The sequence below is a fragment of the Schistocerca americana genome, chromosome 9, assembly GCF_021461395.2.
Source record: "Schistocerca americana isolate TAMUIC-IGC-003095 chromosome 9, iqSchAmer2.1, whole genome shotgun sequence".
In the NCBI taxonomy this organism is placed as follows: Eukaryota; Metazoa; Arthropoda; class Insecta; order Orthoptera; family Acrididae; genus Schistocerca; species Schistocerca americana.
This window is the reverse complement of record NC_060127.1, coordinates 209,205,177-209,223,737: the sequence shown is the minus strand read 5'-3', so window position 1 is coordinate 209,223,737 and position 18,561 is coordinate 209,205,177. Positions and strand designations below refer to the sequence as shown.

The following is an 18,561-nucleotide window of genomic DNA, read 5'->3' as shown; positions in this document are numbered from 1 at the left end:
CTGGTTCTAAGGACAATTCCAAAAACTTTGTGAGTACACAAGTGGTGGTTTATGGACTTGCTATATTCTCCGCACGACTCTTCGATGGTGATTGTGCACCTGCACAGTCACAACAGTTGACTGCTGGCCGTCTCTACAAAGACAGTGGGTCTGCATCTTTGATGACTCACCAATACCATTATTTCTACAAGGACTGCACTGGGTCTGCACCTTTGATGAGTCACCAATAGCATACTCTCTACCAGGACTACAGTAGGTCTGCTCTTTGATGACCTACCTACCAATATTCTTCAAAACTTCGACTGACTCTGCTGTGGGTTTGCTCTGATGTGGCCCATTACCTGTCTGCATGTCAAGAGTCAGCACTGTCTTTCCGTTGGAAGGACAACACTACTTCTTCAAGACTGCATGGAAATCCACTACTTCCGTGCGCATTTTCTTTTACTGCTCAGACTTCGAGAAAAAAAAAAAACTGCAATTTTACTGTGATGAATGATCAGGACTGTCTTTAAGGACTGTGAGAAAATTTTAGTTTTTGATCAACATTGTATCAACAAGTGTGTGCATTTGATTTCTTTGTTATTGTAATTATGAAAATTTTTTTCAAATCTGTATTGGCCACTGCCCAAAACAATTAGTAAAATTTTTTGTGGGGAGCATGGAGGCTATGTAAGTAGGCTGTTTAGGTTTTTATATTGGTAACGCCACGTAGCGCTCTGTATGAAAATCACTGGCTGTGCTGTGTGCAGTCTGTGGCTAGTTTGCATTGTTGTCGGCCATTGTAGTGTTGGGCAGCTGGATGTTAACAGCGCGTAGCGTTGCGCAGTTGGAGCTGAGCCACCAGCAGTGGTGGATGTGGGGAGAGAAATGGCGGAGTTTGGACATTTGTAAGACTGGATGTCATGAACTGCTATGTATATTATGAGTTTTCAACACTATTAAGGTAAATACATTGTTTGTCCTCTATTAAAATCTTTCATTTGCTAACTATGCCTATCAGTAGTTAGTGCCTTCCGTAGTTTGAATCTTTTCTTTAGCTGGCAGTAGTAGCGCTCGCTGTATTGCAGTAGTTCGAGTAACGAAGATTTTTGTGAGGTAAGTGATTTGTGAAAGGTATAGGTTAATGTTAGTCAGGGCCATTCTTTTGTAGGGAGTTTTGAAAGTCAGATTGCGTTGTGCTAAAAATATTGTGTGTCAGTTTAAGCACAGTCATGTATAATTGTTCAAAGGGGACGTTTCACACCGATTCCATATTCTGCTAACAGTCATTGGATCTCGACCAACGCGAGCAGCAATGTCGCGATACGATAAACCGCAATGGCGATAGGCTACACTCCGACCTTTATCAAAGTCGGAAACGTGATGGTACGCATTTCTCCTCCTTACACGAGGCATCACAACAACGTTTCACCAGACAACGCCGGTCAACTTTGTTTGTGTACGAGTAATCGGTTGGAAACTTTCCTCATGTCAGCACGTTGTAGGTGTCGCCACCGGCTTCAACCTTGTGTGAATGCTCTGAAAAGCTTATCATTTGCATATCACAGCATCTTCTTCCTGTCCCTTAAACTTCGCGTCTGTATCTCGTCATCTTCGTGGTGTAGCAATTTTAATGGCCAGTAGTGTAGTACAACGGGAAGTTGCTATGTCGAAGGCCCACTCGTCTACCCGAGATGACTGCACGACACAAAACTTTACGCCTCGCCCGGGTCCGTCAACTCCGACATTGAACTGTGATGACTGGAAACATGCTGCCTGGTTTTCAGATACAGATGTAGAGGTAGAAGTAGATACTGCATTTCCGCAAACTCACCCAGTCTTGGCGAAGTTGGTCCACAGGCGAGTCATCTTCATGGCAATTTTCCCGTCCTCGGAATCCTTCTCTGGCGGTTCTCCAAACATGATGTTGCGGAACAAGAACGCCATATCTGCTCCATGACCGGTTCCTGCAACGAAATAAGACCTACTTGGTGGTCACCCTAAAAATAAATAGCCAAGGGACCAATGAAAACATAAATCTCGGTCAAACGGCCAACTATCGCTTGTTGTGGAGGTTGGCAGTTGACACTCAAATACGCAAATGGAACGCACTGTTCACCAAAGCTGGGAGTCTCCGTTACTGTATGATTATACGATGATCGAACAGAAATATTATCCACGACTGTATAGGGAGGTTATTGAAATTTATGAACATGAAGATAATTTTAATAGAAAAGAAGAGGCCTTGAAATATGGACAGTGGCGATACAGAATCGATAAGTGATTTTTATCTATGACGGACTATTATCGATAGTTACATTTTATCTTTGACTAGTTTTCTCTCTGCTACTATGTGCAAGCTAGACAACGCCCACTTTCCTCGGTATTTAGGCCGCTCTCCGACGCCCGACACGCGTATTCGAGGGTTGGATTCCCTCTCTTCTTCATCGAAGAGTTTCACTGCCTGGGCTACTCTCAGGGTGCGCCTTCGACGTGGAAGATCCCTGCCGTGTCGTCTGCTTGCCGCCGCCGCCGCCGCTTGGTCGCCGCCTTCCGGTCCTCGCCGCCGCCGTCACCGCCTGCCGGGGCTCGCCGCCCCCGCCTGGTCGCCGCCTGCCGGTGCTCGCCGCCGCCGCCGCCGCCGCCGCCTGCTGATCGCCGCCGACGCCGCCGCCGCCGTCGCCGCCTGCCGGGGCTCGCCGCCGCCGCCGCCGCCGCCGCCGCCATCCGGTGCCCGCCGCCGCCGCCATCCGGTGCCGCCTGGTCGCCGCCATCGCCGCCGTCCTGACCCTGGTCTACGGCCGTCTTCGTCTCCGTCCGTCTTCGTCTTTGTCTGTCCCCAGTTTCTGTCCTCTCCTCTTCGTTCTGTTCGTTCTTGTTTCTCTCTCCCGTCATGTCCGCCCCCACCACCACTGTCACTACTACCACCACCGCCATTGTCTATACCTCCCCTTCCGCCGCCTCCACCACTATAACTTGGTGTGCTCAGTCCCACCCCCCTCCTTCCATTCCACCTCTCCTCACTCTCCCTTCACCCTCTATCTTTGTCGCCCCCTCTCCCGCTTCTTCCTCCCGCTCTTCTCGTTCTGATCCCTTCCCCCCACTCCCCCAGCCTGTCACTGCAGCTCCGGCTCGGGTGGTGGCCCGTCGGGCCACTGCCCACGCCCAGCTCTCCCCGTCACCTTCGCCATCACCGCCGCCACTGCCACCGTCATCGTCATCGTCGCCGTCGCCTTCCCCTTCACCGTCACCGTCACCATCTCCGGCGCCGACTCCGGCCCCGGGACCTGCCCCTCCCCGCCACATTCCCGTTGTTCCCATCCCCCACACCTCCTCCACCGCCGTCAAGCGCCCCGGTGGCACTCCTGCTTCCTCTGCTTCCAAAAAGGCTGCGCCTCGTCCTCCTTCCCCCACCCATGATGCCATGGAAGTCTCCCCGCCTGTCCCTGCCCCCTCATCCTCCTCCTCTCCCCCTTCCTCCTACCGCTACCTCCTCTCCCGTCCTGATCCCTCTCTCCTTGAAGCCCGGAACCTCACCCTCTTCCTTCGCCAGCATTGTCCTGGTGCCCCCATCTCCCTCCTCACTCCTCGCCGAGATTCGGTCCTCATCTCCTCCCCCAGCCCAACCCTCCACACCTACCTCCTTTCCCGCATCCCTGTCACCCGCTTTGGCCCTCATGCCTCTCTCACCCCTGCTCCTTCACCAGCTCCCTCCCGCCAACCCCAACCTCCGCGTCGCCCGCCAACTCTCACCGCCGTGATCACTCGGCTTAGTCCAGTGATCACAGAGGAGGAGGTGTTGGCGGAGCTCCAGGCGCATCCCCATTTGGAGGTGCGTGCGGTTCGCCGCATACATAACGCTGCTGGCCCCACCCGCCTTATGCGGGTTTTTTCTGAGCACGCCCCCTCCATTGACCGTCTCCTGAAGGAGGGTGCCCTCCTTTTTAACCAGCGGTACAAGGTCGACCCCTCCCGTTCCCCTCCTCAATCCCTGCGCTGCCAGAGGTGTCTACGCTATAACGCGCACCCCACACCTGAGTGCCGCGAGGCCCCCACCTGCCCGCATTGTCGGCAAGCGCACTTCCTCAGGCAGTGCCCCAACCTCCAATCCCCTCCTTCCTGCAATACCTGCAATCTCCCCCATCCCACCTACTCCCAAAAGTGTAAAGCCCGACCCCCTCCAACCACTCCTGAACTCACCGTCCCTGTCCGTCCCCTGGACGCCCCCACCCCTCCTGGCAATTCCCTTCGTCCCCCCCCCCCCCCCACCGCTGAGGACATCATCAGGTTCCTTACCATCGTCCTCCAGAATGTTCATCCCTTTCAGCGCCCTCACACCCTCCAGCAGATCTCCCTTGCTGGCCGTTCCATCTTCCAACTCAAGATGTACGCCACCTACTCCAACAACCAGGCCCATTTCACCTTCTCCCGCCTCGACACCCTCGTCTAAATCCCTATCATGGCGCGACAGCAACATATCCTTTTCAACAACATCCGCTCCCTACCCGCCAACAGGAACCTCTTCCTGCACACCCTTGCCACCCACCGCGTGGATGCCTTCCTCCTTAATGAAACCTTCCTCCAACCCCACCACACCATTCACACTTCGCCCTACCTCCTCCACCGCTCCGATAATCCCCTCCCGATTGCGCGTGGCGGAGTTGCCATTGGTCACCACCGCCAGATCCCCGTTCGGCTCCAACCTCTCCTTCCCGACCCCACCGAACACCTGATCCTTAGTCTCTTCTTCCCCGGCCTTACCGTTACCTGCGCCACCATCTATGTGCGCCCCAACGCTCCTATTCCCTTCGACTTCCTCTCCCACGTCGATCGTACCTTTTCCTCCTACGTGATCGCCGCCGACCTCAACATCCATAGTCGTTCCGCTGCCCAGTTACGGCAATGGCATCGGTTCCTCTCCACCCTTCAAGGTGACCTCGTCCCCATCCCCCGGCATACCCGTCCTGAATCCAACTCCACTCCTGATGTTATCCTCTCCTCCCCCAACCTCCTTGGCCGCATAACGGTGGATGTCCTGGAGCCTATTGGTAGCAACCATCTCCCTGTCCTCCTCACCGTTTCAGACGGTCGTCGCCCTCGCCCCGACCCTCGTACTGACCCTCCCCCTAAGTATGTCCACGACTATTCCCGAGCCGACTGGAATCCCTACCGGGATACCCTTTCCACCCAGGTCGATAGCCACCCTCTCACCTACCACCACCCTGACGATGTCACCCATGCCGCCTCCTTTCTCCAGCAGACCTTGTCTGAGGCCGTGGAGGCCCACGTTCCTACTGTCGCCATCCACCCCCACCGTCCTACCTTACCCCCACAGGCCGTTCTCCTCCTCCGTGAATCCCATCGTCTATACCGTGCCTTCCTCTGCACGCGTGACCCGGACACACTACGACGCCACCGGCAACTCCAGCGACACGTTCGTAATTTGCTCGCGGCTAAGAAACGCTGGGACTGGCGACAGACATGCACCCGTTTAAATGCCACCCTACCAATCAACTCGTCCAAGTTCTGGTCGGCCTTCCGTCACCTTACCGGAACTAAACCCTCCTCCTACTATCTTCTTCTCCACGATGATCACCCCTTCCCTGACACCCTTAGTAAGGCCAATCACTTTGCCTCCTACCTCTCCGATGTCTTCTCCATCCCCGACGATCCCCAGTTCGATTACTCCCTCTTCCCGGATATCCGCGATCGAACTGACCCCTCTGTCCCTCCCCTCGCTCCTGGTTTCCAGTACTTGGACAACATTACACACACGGAACTCAATGCCCCTATCACTACACAGGATCTCATTGATACACTCCGCATAAAACGCAACACTGCTCCTGGTCACGATCGTGCCACCTACCGTCATCTTCGTGAAGCTCCTCTCTCTTTCCTCTCCACCCTGGCCAGGCTCTACAATGTAGTCCTGTCCACCGGTTACTACCCCGACCTGTGGAAAACCTCCCGTATCCTCATGTTCCTTAAACCTGGCAAACCGCCGTCCGCCGTCTCCTCCTACCGTCCCATCAGCCTTACCTCGGTCTTCAGCAAGGTCCTGGAATCTATCCTCACCCGCCGCATCCACCAGCATCTCCGCCAGCACCGCCTCCTTCCCGTCACCCAGTGTGGCTTTCGGCCATCCTTCTCTTCCGACGATCTTCTCCTTCACCTCACTCATCTCCTTTCCGAACAGCTTAATTCCCGTCGCTCCGCAATCTTCCTCTCCCTTGACCTCGAACGCGCTTATGACCGCGTCTGGCATTCCGGTCTCCTCTTCAAGCTCCAAACCTTTGCCCTTCCCATTAACTACGTCCGTCTGATCGGTTCCTTTCTCTCCCGCCGTCCTTCCTATGTCACCATCCATAACACAGATTCCTACACCTTTTTCCCCTCCGCCGGTCTGCCCGAAGGCTCCGTCCTCTCCCCCCTTCTGTACCTTTTGTACACGGCGGACATGCCGCCGCCGTCGCCCCCCCGTCCACCTCCTCCAGTTTGCCGATGACACCGCCTTCCTCGCCCTTGCCCCCACCCTGCAACGCTCCCAACGCCTTCTCCAATCCCATCTTGACCGATTCACCGCTTGGTGTAACCAGTGGTTGCTCAAGGTCAATCCTTCGAAAACCCAGGCGATCATTGTAGGCAAAACCACCCCTTGCTTCCGCCTCCTTGATTTCTATCTCACTGTCTATGGCCGTCCCATCGCCCTCACTCCCACCCTTACGTACCTTGGCGTCACCCTCGACCGTCGCCTCTCCTGGACTCCCCATCTCCATACAATCCAAGCCAAGGCACGTTCCCGACTCCGTCTCCTCAAGCTCATTTCCGGCCGTACGTGGGGTCTGGACCCTTACACAATCCTCCACACCTATAAATCCCTCATCCGCCCTATCCTTTGTTATGCCCATCCAGCCTGGATCTCCGCCCCCCCCTACCTTTTTAAAATCCCTCCAAATCCTTGAACGCCATGCTCTCCGCCTCGCCTATCGCATCCGTCTCCCCTCCCCCACGCGGATCCTGTATGATCTCATCCCCTTCCCCCACCTCCTCCTTTTCCTCGAAAGGATACGGATCCTGTACACCTCCCGTAAACTCGATCCTCCTCACCCGCTCGTCTCCCCAATCCTCTCCCATCCCCGCCCGCTGCCGCGCCTGTATTCCCACGTCCCGCCCGGTCTCCATCTCTCCACCCTCCTTACTCTCTCCCAAGGTGGCTTCCGCCAGCTCCCCCTCCCTGATGATGTCCTCCTCCCCTCCATCTACCCCTCCTATCAACTTTGACCCTGCCCCACCACCCACTTCCGGTGTCCTTTCCTTTAGGCACCCTCCCTCCCTCCCTTCTCTTCCCTTCCCTCCCCTTCTCTTTCCTTTTCCCCCGTCCCCTCCCTCCACCACTCTTCCCCCCCGAGCTTCCCCTCCCCCTTCCTCCCTCCCCCCTTTCTCCCCTGCCCGTGGCATCTCCGCTCTCTCCTCTCCCTCTCCCACTCCCCTTCCTCCTCCTCCTCTCTTGGCAGGTCCCCGGACTCGCACACGCATGGTGAACATTCGCGCGCCGGAGATCATCGCCGTCAGTGTCTAGTGTGTGTGCTTCGTTTTGTGTTTCGTGCAGTTACAACTCCACTGTTCACATGTGCCGTCGCAGCTCTCCGTGTTTTGTGCGCCGTGTCAACAAGTGTTAGTGTTTTTTCGTCCAACGTGAACGGCTTCTTGTTTTTTTGTTTTTTTTGTAACTACTTTCTTTGCCCGCCATTTTTTGTATTTTCTGTGTCACCTATCTCATATTATTGTACCCCATACGGCTGAAGAGCGGCGTATTAAGCTGCTGCCAGCCCGCCTTGTATGAGGTGCTGAAAATTACAATAAAGGAAAAAAAAAAAAAAGCCCGACACGTCTGTCGGCAGGACTCAGCAGGACCAGCCATACCTCTGAGGATCTCCAACGTAGTATTGGACGAAACGTTCGGAACAGAAGAATTCCATGGACCACAGCCATATAACCCGGAAGAATTATCAACAACGGTACTATCCGGTCGTGAAAGCCTTCGTTGTATACTTGCAGTGCATCCTGATGCAGATTGCGATTCCTGTGTGATGGTCTGGACAGATGTCTGCCTATTACACATTACGGCCCTCTTCACCTGTCGGCGGTCTCTGTCAGTCAACAGACGAGGTCGGGCTGTACGCTTTTGTGCTGTACGTCTCTCTTGACGTTTCCACTTCACTATCACAGCGGTAACAGTGGACCTAGAGATGTTTAGGAGTGTGGAAATCTCTCGTACAGACGTATGACACAAGTGACACCCAATCACCTGACCACGTTCAAAGTCCGTCAGTTCCGCGGAGCGCCCCATTCTGCTCTCTCACGATGTCTACTGAAATCGTTGATATGGAGTACCTGGAAGTAGCTTGCAGGACATTGCACCTAATATGAAAAACGTATGTTTTTAGGGGTGTCCGGATACTTTTGATCACATAGTGTACATTGTGCATATGACGCACATTACATAACACCTGCAGAGGAACTGAGAAAGCGGCATTAAAATTATATCCACTTTTAGCAGTATCGGTACAACATAGTCCAAAGCTGATTACTTAAAAATTTGTGAAATACGTAATCCTGGAACTCTGTCTAATGCGAAAATACGACATTTATATGACATGGTACATGAAGACAAACGTTCAAAACGAAAATATTGAAAAGAAAGCACCACTACACAAAAATCTTAAACCTTTGAAACGAGAGGGTATTGAGCCTTTTACTTGTAATGTGGCTGTTAGTCATTTAGCCCTAATTTACATACTATTCAGTAGCAAAGGCAGTAAGAACAAACTGGTTTTACAACACTGCAACACGTGGTGCATGTTATACATAGAATATGTACCTGTTGCTCTATCAGTCCCTGTGTGTTTATCTATCTTTTTATCTGTAGCCGTTTCTACATCTGTTTGTATACCACTACATCGCCCTCTGCCTCTACATTTTTATTGTACTCTACATTCTACCTTCTTGTGGCTCTTCCTCTGCATCTCTTTCATTATATATGAATGCACCTATCATTCTCTGTACATCTACCTTCTTACTAACTTTCTCTCTATATTTCTATCTTTCTGAATGTTTCTATTTTGAATTGCTTCTTTCTGTCTATCTGTTTCAATTTGTTTCAATTTCTGTATGTCCACATTTCTCTCTGCTTCTCTATCTGTATATCTACGCCGGTAGCTCTTTACTTTCCTCTGTTGTACTAAATCTACCACTGTCACACTTCATGTGGTTAAATTCAACCTCTAGGTGGCTAAATCTTCATCTGTGTTTACCTCTGTGCGTCTAAAACTATCTCTGTATCTAACACCATACCTGTATTTGCTCATCTTTATATCTCTATATGCCTAACTTTATTTCTCATCTTCCAGTCGCCATACTATTATTTGTCTATCTTCATAAATCTTTGTTATGAGACAAAATACAAACTGGGAATTTGTGGTAAGTACCATGGGACCAAACTGTTGAGGTCATCGGTCCCTAGGCTTACACAGTAACTAATGTAACTTAAACTATCTTACGCTAAGGACAACACATACACTCATGCTCGAGGGAGGACTCGAACCTTCGATGGGGGGGGTGCCACGCGAACCGTGACAAAACAACCAAGACCGCGCAGCTACCCCGCACGGCGACAGAATACAGTACCTTTGAGTTTATCCATGGACTGCGCCAACTGGGCCATAAGAGGTCCTTGTGGAACAAGCTCTCGCTGGATGTCGAAGTTGTAGAAGTAGACCGGCTGGGAAGACTTGGCACTGTGCACTTTCGCCGCCCTGACTGCAGCACAGGCGAACATCGTATCTCCATACAGCTGCGGCAACCAGAGAGAACCCCATGTCAGCGTTCGCTTCTGCTGGAGAAACTTGGAACATAGTTGCCACTGCGTGACTGAATGAAGCAGTTCAGTTGATACTGAGTCACACTACACTTAGGTATGAGGCTTGTGGATTACAAGCAAGGTTCTAACAATTCGATTCACAGATCTAGAGTGAATATGACAAAAATAATAGTTTACAATGACAAAATTTTTTTGAACTACATTGCTGGCCATTAAAACTGCTACACTAATAAGAAATGCAGATGATAAACGGGTATTCATTGGACAAATATATTACACTAGAACTGACATGTCATTACATTTTCACCCAATTTGGGTGCATAGATCCTGAGAAATCAGTACCCAGAACAACCACCTCTGGCCATAATAACGGCCTTAGTACGCCTGGGCATTGTGTCAAACAGAGCTTGCATGGCGTGTACAGGTACAGCTGCCCATGCAGCTTCTACACGATACCACAGTTCATCAAGAGTAGTGAGTGGCGTATTGTGACGAGCCAGTTGCTCGGCCACCATTGACCAGACGTTTTCAATTGGTGATAGATCTGGAGAATGTGCTGGCCAGGGCAGCAGTCAAACATTTTCTGTATCCAGAAAGGCCCTTACATGACCTGCAATATGCGGTCGTGCATTATCCTGCTGAAATGTAGGATTTCGCAGGGATCGTAACACATCTGAAATGTAACGCCCACTGCTCAAAGTGCCGTCAATGCGAACAAGAGATGACCGAGACGTGTAACCAATGGCACCCCATACCATCACGCCGGGTGATACGCCAGTATGGCGATGACGAATACACGCTTCCAATGTGCGTTCACCGCTACGTCGCCAAACACAGATGCGACCATCATGATGCTGTAAACAGAACCATCGCAGGCGCTCCTGCCTGTGATGCAGCGACAAGGGTAACCGCAGCCATGGTCTCCGAGCTGCTGCAAACATCGTCGAACTGTTAGTGTAGATGGTTGTTGTCTTGCAAACGTCCCCATCTGTTGACTCAGGGATCGAGACGTGGCTGCACGATCCGTTACAGCCATGCGGATGAGATGCCTGTCATCTCTACTGCTAGTGATACGAGGCCGTTGGGATCCAGCACGGCGTTCCGTATTACCCTCCTGAACCCACCGATTCCATATTCTGCTAACAGTCATTGGATCTCGACCAACGCGAGCAGCAGTGTCGCGATAAGATAAATCGCAATGGCGATGGGCTACAATCCGACCTTTATCAAAGTCGGAAACGTGATGGTACTCATTTCTCCTCCTTACACGAGGCATCACAACAACGTTTCACCAGGCAACGCCGGTCAACTGCTGTTTGTGTATGAGAAATCGGTTGGAAACTTACCTCATGTGAACACATTGTAGGTGTCACCACGGGCGCCAACCTTGTGTGAATGCTCTGAAAAGCTAAACATTTGCATTTCACAGCATCTTCTTCCTGACGGTTAAATTTCGCGCCTGTAGCACGTCATCTTCGTGGTGCAGCAATTTTAATGGCCAGTAGTGTACTATTTTCTTGGTAATAATTGAATCTCCTTGTTTTTGAGGCACTAAATCTGCATACGACCTCAATTTTTTTCCTGTTATGCACAGTTTTTATACAGCGCCATCTGGTTATAAGCAAGAAAATTACAAAACATATGCAATTGGAACCGAAAGCTTTCAAAGGATCCAGTGTTGTTGAATGACCTTTAGTCTGTTGCTCATGGAGAGTGAATTGAGCTTTCAGGAGAACAGTCGAGTTGTTCAATTAATTTCTTTATTCTGGCCCCCGGGACCAGTACATCAGGAACAGCTTGGTGGAAGCCGGCCGGTGTGGCCGAGCGGTTCTAGGCGCTTCAGTCTGGAACCGCGCGACCGCTACGTTCCCAGGTTCGAATCCTGTCCTTAGGTTAGTTAGGTTTAATTAGTTCTAAGTTCTTGGGGACTGATGACCTCAGATGTTAACTCCCATAGTGCTCAGAACCATTTGAACCATTTGAACCAGCTTGGTGGAGGCATCCAGTTGCCTCTCATGCGAAACAACAGACAGTCGGCATTGCTGACACAGAAAGAGGGGGCCGAGGGAGGCATCACTCGAATTCTGGTGTCGGCGACGTCTCCGGCTGCGACCGTGACGACAGTGCGGTGGAGAGCTGACAATGGCCGTGAACTTCCTCCAGCCAGTCAGCGGCTGCCCTGTGAGTCGGAGCAGGCTGCTCTGTCTTCCGGTTGAGCAGCAGACCCCGTACTGCATTCTGAGATGTCGCTGCGGGTCCCACAGGCTTGTGGTGTAGGCTGTGATACTGAGGTGAGAGTGATTTAGCACACGAAAGGCCGAATACTTATACACTGCAGACTATGTTGGTTTAGGGCTCCAGGCACGTATTACAAACACTTCTGTAGTGGCAGGTGAGTAAAAGGCTCCCCTTCTTCGGCTAGCGAACTGCAGTGTCGGCTGTTGCCCCACCGCACCGAGCTGGCACAGTCGGTCTGCCGTGTTTTGCTTCGAAATGCGTAACATTCCCGACTGCCTGTGACTGGCTCCGTTGCGACTCACTACTGCTCTGGCGTATTCTTTGACTGAATACAGTCAGTATGCTACATTTACCTCCTTTTTATTAAGACACGGTTCCTTGCGTCGACCAAACTAGATTATCCTTTGCGCTACACTTCCTGGCGACTGGCCCTTCTGACCCTGTTTCGCCTCTGAAGAATTATTTTACAAATCGTTTCCTTAATCCTGTCACTTTGTGAGATTGTCCGCACTGCGCACCGAGTGTAACAATGTGTGCAAACTTAGCTCACCACTTAGTGCGCAAATGGACAAATCATCTGAACTGTCTTCTCAATCCCAGGGTGTTAAACAGACGTTATATATCTACGTCTACATCTTCACCTACATAACATACTCCGCAATCCACCATACGGTGCATGGCGGAGGGTACCTCGTACCACAACTAGCATCTTCTCTCCCTGTTCCACTCGCGAACAGAACAAGGGAAAAAAGAACGCCTCCTTTCCTCCAGAGACTCCCAACCGAGTTCCTGAAGCATTTCCGTAACACTCGCGTGATGATCAAACCTACCACTAACAAATCTAGCAGCCCGCCTCTGAATTGCTTCTATGTCCTCCCTCAATCCGACCTGCTAGGGATCCCAAACGCTCGAGCAGTACTCAAGAATAGGTCGTATTAGTGTTTTATAACCGGTCTCCTTTACAGATCACCACATCTTCCCAAAGTTCTACCAATGAACCGAAGACGACTTTCCGCCTTCCCCACAACTGCCTTTACATGATTGTCCCACTTCGTATCGCTCTGCAATGTTACGCCCAAATATTTAATCGACATGACTGTGTCAAGCGCTACACTACTAATGGAGTATTCAAACATTACGGGATTCTTTTTCCTATTCATCTGCATTAATTTACATTTATCTATATTTAGAGTTAGCTGCCATTCTTTACACCAATCACAAATCCTGTCCAAGTCATCTTATATCCTCCTACAGTCACTCAACGACGACACCTTCCCGCCGGCCGGTGTGGCCGAGCGATTCTAGCCGCTTCAGTCTGGAGCCGCACGACCACTACGGTCGCAGGTACGAATCCAGCCTCGGGCATTGATGTGTGTCATGTCCTTAGGTTAGATGGGTTTAAGTAGTTCTACGTTCTAGGGGACTGATGACCTAAGATGTTAAGTCCCATAGTCCTCAGAGCCATTTTGACACCTTCCCGTACACCACAGCATGATCAGCAAACAGTCGCATATTGCTATCCACCCTATCCAAAAGATCATTTGTGTAGACAGAAAACAACAGCGGACCTACCACACTTCCCTGGGGCACTCCAGATGATGCCCTCACCTCCGATGAACACTCACCATCGAGGACAACGTACTGGGTTCTATTACTTAAGAAGTCTTCGAGCCACTCACGTATTTGGGAACCAATCCCATATGCTCGTACCTTAGTTAGGAGTCTGCAGTGGGGCACCGAGTCAAACGTTTTCCGGAATATATAAATATTGAAGAACCTTCAACATCGCAGCGCGTCAGCAATCGTTGATTAATATATTAAAAAACCAAAAACCCGCCTCGATTGCGAAAATAGCACCTAGTGTTAACCTAGATTTCGGCGCAGATAACTACACCTTCTTCAGAACAACAATGAAACCCACAAGTGCCTAAGAAGACCATTGTCAATGATTAAAAGAATACCCTAGCTATACATTTATAAACAAAAAAAAAAAGGAAAACACAAACAGTACATATGTACAAAGTCAAAACCACTACGTAACGAAACCATCAAGTTAAGTAGTGGTTTTGACTTTGTACATATGTACTGTTTGTGTTTTCCTTTTTTTCGTTTATAAATGTATAGCTATGGTGTTCTTTAAATCATTAACAAAGGTCTTCTTAGGCACTTGTGGGTTTTGTTGTTGTTCTGAAGAAAGTGTAGTTATCTATGCCGAAACCTAGGTTAACACTAGGTACTTTTTTCGCAATCGAGGAGGGTTTTTAGTTATTTAATATATAAATATTGCCCTGTATGGCAGCTAATATCAGGTGCAGATCATAACAAAATTCATTAGAAATGGTGCTGTTACGTAACTAGAATGCATGAATTAATAAAAGTGAAAGTTTGGGATCTATTCTAGAAATACAAAACAGCTATTCTCTTTTTTTCTACATTTAATTCATCAACTGTGCTTTCAGGGGTAAAGCAATACACAGTAATCATGTTCAATTACTTTCAACACACTAACAAAACATTTAACTCTTGCACATGTTGAATTGACGATTATTAAAATCGTTATCTCTACACATGAAAAATTTTTTATGACAGGAAAGAATGATTAAAATCTTCATTAGCTCATGTACATCTACGATTTCGTAGGTGGTCAATGCACTGAGTTGGCGGAGAACAAATTTACTTTTTGAAGCAATGAAAAAACTCATGTACTCAATATGAGGGTTGTTGTTGTTGTTGTTGTTGTTGTTGTGGTCTTCAGTCCTGAGGCTGGTTTGATGCAGCTCTCCGTGCTACTCTATCCTGTGCAAGCTTCTTCATCTCCCAGTACCTACTGCAGCCTACATTCTTCTGAATCTGCTTAGTGTATTCATCTCTTGGTTTCCGTCTACGACTTCTACCCTCCACGCTGCCCTACAATACTAAATTGGTGATCCCTCGATGTCTCAGAACATGTGCTACCAACCGATCCCTTCTTCTAGTCAAGTTGTGCCACAAGCTCCTCTTCTCCCCAATTCTGTTCAATACCTTCCCATTAGTTATGTGATCTACCCATCTAATCTTCAGCATTCTTCTGTAGCACCACATTTCGAAAGCTTCTATTCTCTTCTTGTCTAAGCTATTTATCGTCCACGTTTCACTTGCATACATGGCTACACTCCATACAATATGAGGGTAGGTTAGTTCAAATGGCTCTGAGCACTGTGGGACTTAACAGGGTAGGTTGGTATCGTAGCTTTTGATATTCAGTGGTCAAAGCATACTCAAGTTGGAGTGAGCATAACCCCGACTCAACATTTACCGCGGCCCGATGCGCGACGGTACTCTACCGAGCAGCTGTCTCCGCGCTGGATCGGAAACGCTGATTCCCTACTCTGCTGAATTCATTCAGTCTCGACTTTCCTCCATTCTGCAGAACGTTAATTTTCCCCTAGTCGAAATAATGGCTATTGCACTCTCGCTAAGGGTTGGAGCGACGTGCACAGTTTCTTTGCCGGCAAAAATTCCCGCAGGAATAATTAACTACCTCTTTGCTGTCTGTCGCCGTGATACGTGAAGCGTATCGTTCACACTTCGCAGAAAGCAATGCTCTCCACGCCCTCGATATTTTCCATACTCTTGCGCGGCCCGCCGCGAGGCGAGAGAGATATCTAGAAATTTATTTCTCAAAATGCTTTTATACAATGGGGATCTCCCCACCGTGTCACGTCTGCATCGCCCAGTATGGCTCCAGCCAATCGCCGTCTCTTACGCTCGGTCCCGGCTGTATTTACGTTCAACAAAAAATCTATTGGTCTGGCCTTATCCCTTTCTGTGCTTAAGCTCGCTATTCTCTTCTTAAGTGGGGTTTTCTGATGCCATTAACCTCCTGCTCGGTTCGTCTCCAAAATGCATTTCACTTTAACTTATTTATTCATGCCCCTGTCCATATATTGGTGGATATTTTTTTGTTAGTTTTCGGTACATGAGAGTACTGCAATTGTCTTTTGTTGATATACACTACTGGCCATTAAAATTGCTACACCACGAAGATGACGAGATACAGACGCGAAATTTAACCGACAGGAAGAAGATGCTGTGATATGCAAATGATTAGCTTTTCAGAGCATTCACACAAGGATGGCACCAGTGGCGACACCTACAACGTGCTGACATGAGAAAAGTTTCCAACCGATTTCTCATACTCAAACAGTAGTTGACCGGCGTTGCCTGGTGAAACGTTGTTGTGGTGCCTCGTGTAAGGAGGAGAAATGCGTACAATCACGTTTCCGACTTTGATAAAGGTCGGATTGTAGCCTATCGCGATTGCGGTTTATCGTATAGCGACATTGCTGCTCGCGTTGGTCGAAATCCAATGACTGTTAGCAGAGTATGGAATCGGTGGGTTCAGGAGGGTAATACAGAACGCCGTGCTGGATCCCAACGGCCTCGTATCACTAGCAGTCGACATGACAGGCATCTTATCCGCATGGCTGTAACGGATCGTGCAGCCACGTTTCGATCCCTGAGTCAACAGATGGGGACGTTTGCAAGACAACAACCATCTGCACGAACACTTCTACGACGTTTGCAGCAGCATGGACTATCAGCTCGGAGGCCATGGCTGCGGTTACCCTTGAGCTGCATCACAGACAGGAGGTGCACGAATGGCAATACGTAATTTTTTCTGATGAATCCAGGTTCTGTTTACAGCTTCATGATAGTCGCATCCGTGTTTGGCGACATCGTGCTGAACGCACATTGGAAACGTGTATTCGTCATCGCCATACTGGCGTATCACCCGGCGTGATGGTATGGGGTGCCATTGGTTACACGTCTCGGTCACCTCTTGTTCACATTGACGGCACTTTTAACAGTGGACGTTACATTTCAGATGTGTTATGACCCGTAGCTCTACCCTTCATTCGATCACTGCGAAACCCTACATTTCAGCAGGATAATGCACGATCGCACGTAAGGGCCTTTCTGGATACAGAAAATGTTCGACTGCTGCCCTGGCCAGCACCTTCTCCAGATCTCTCACCAATTGAAAACGTCTGGTCAATGGTGGCCGAGCAACTGGCTCGTCACAATACGCCAGTGACTACTCTTGATGAACTGTGGTATCGTGTTGAAGCTGCATGCGCAGCTGCACCTTTACACGCCATCCGAGCTCTGTTTGACTCAATGCCCAGGCGTATCAAGGCCGTTATTAAGGCCAGAGGTGGTTGTTCTGGGTACTGATTTCTGAGGATCTATGCACCCAAATTGCGTGAAAATGTAATCACATGTCATTTCTAGTATAATATATTTGTCCAATGAGTACCCATTTATCATCTGCATTTCTTCTTGGTGTAGCAATTTTAATGACCAGTAGTGTAGTATAATTATTATTTTGTGAGGATCTCATACTGTATTGTACTGTGGGTAAGGATCAAGCTCATGTACTACCCCCTTGTGCATTCAGCTTCCTTCTGCTTCTTTTATGCTTGGGGTATCCAATTCACTGAAATCTGATTGACAGTTGTACCGAGCTCACTCTTTTGCTTCTTCTTTTACCTATCAAAATAAGGACTACGCTTAGCAGAACAAGTACTGCTATGGTGGTTGATATAACAATAGTCAATGTTGTCTACTTCCAGTAGTTATTTTCCCGGTATGAATTAACATGCTATAATGGTTCCAGGGAGACTCGTACCTCCTGCTGGTTCAAAAGCATGTTTATATACTGCATTAATTCCGGCCTTAGAGCGTCATTTAAGCTGGTTCGATTTGCTGCAGGCAGCACTTCCATGGGCTCTTCTGGCCAATACAAACGAGGCTGCAATATATTCAGATGTGTGAACCCTGAAATTATGGCAGGCAGACGGAAAGTACTCCCCATTTCATGACAAACCACTCCCATTTAATGCTAGCCTCTTTGCTGATGTAAGCATCCCTTTGCTCGAAACAACTAGTCACTACTATCCTCTTGTCAAAGGGAAAGTACAACCAGTGCGTCTTGACCTGCTGAAAGTACTATTGCAGCTCGAGCACATCGTTATTGCATTCTCTTACCTCCTTATGAGCCATTAGCAAATTCAATGTGCAGGAATCCTGCCTCACTCTTTTTACCATATTTGGACAGACTGTGATTTCTCCTCAGTGGAAATTTTTGCAACTTTGCATTCTCCATTTCTACATGTCTTCCTTTGTCTTTTGCAATTAATAGCAAACTCTCCGTTTCTTCAATATCCCCCACATGACTAGATACGCATGAACTATGTAGCACTCATAACATACTTGTTTGCCAAGTACTGGTATAGAAACAAAAATATAAACTTTCACTCCATCAGTTCTCACCGATAGTATGGCTGCCTTGAAATAAAAGGGTAAGTATTTGTGATCAAGTTTTAAAACCAACTCAGTCGTTGTTGCTTCTGTACTTTCATTAGACCCTCTAAATACTGCTCTGGTGACAGCTAGTTTACTCCTGGCTGACCTCTTGCAGC

The 18,561-nt window shown here is 49.1% G+C and overlaps 1 protein-coding gene across 1 annotated transcript in view; it reads right to left on the bottom strand.

The window, feature by feature from the left end:
• Positions 1-18,561, bottom strand: part of LOC124550936 (esterase FE4-like) — a 128,007-nt gene that overhangs the window by 20,800 nt on the left and 88,646 nt on the right. Inside the window, exons 8-9 of the mRNA XM_047125744.1 lie at positions 9,667-9,832; positions 1,814-1,946 (exon numbers count right to left, since the gene is read on the bottom strand). Coding sequence (XP_046981700.1) covers positions 1,814-1,946; positions 9,667-9,832 — 299 coding nt within the window. The remainder of the gene's footprint in view (positions 1-1,813; positions 1,947-9,666; positions 9,833-18,561) is intronic.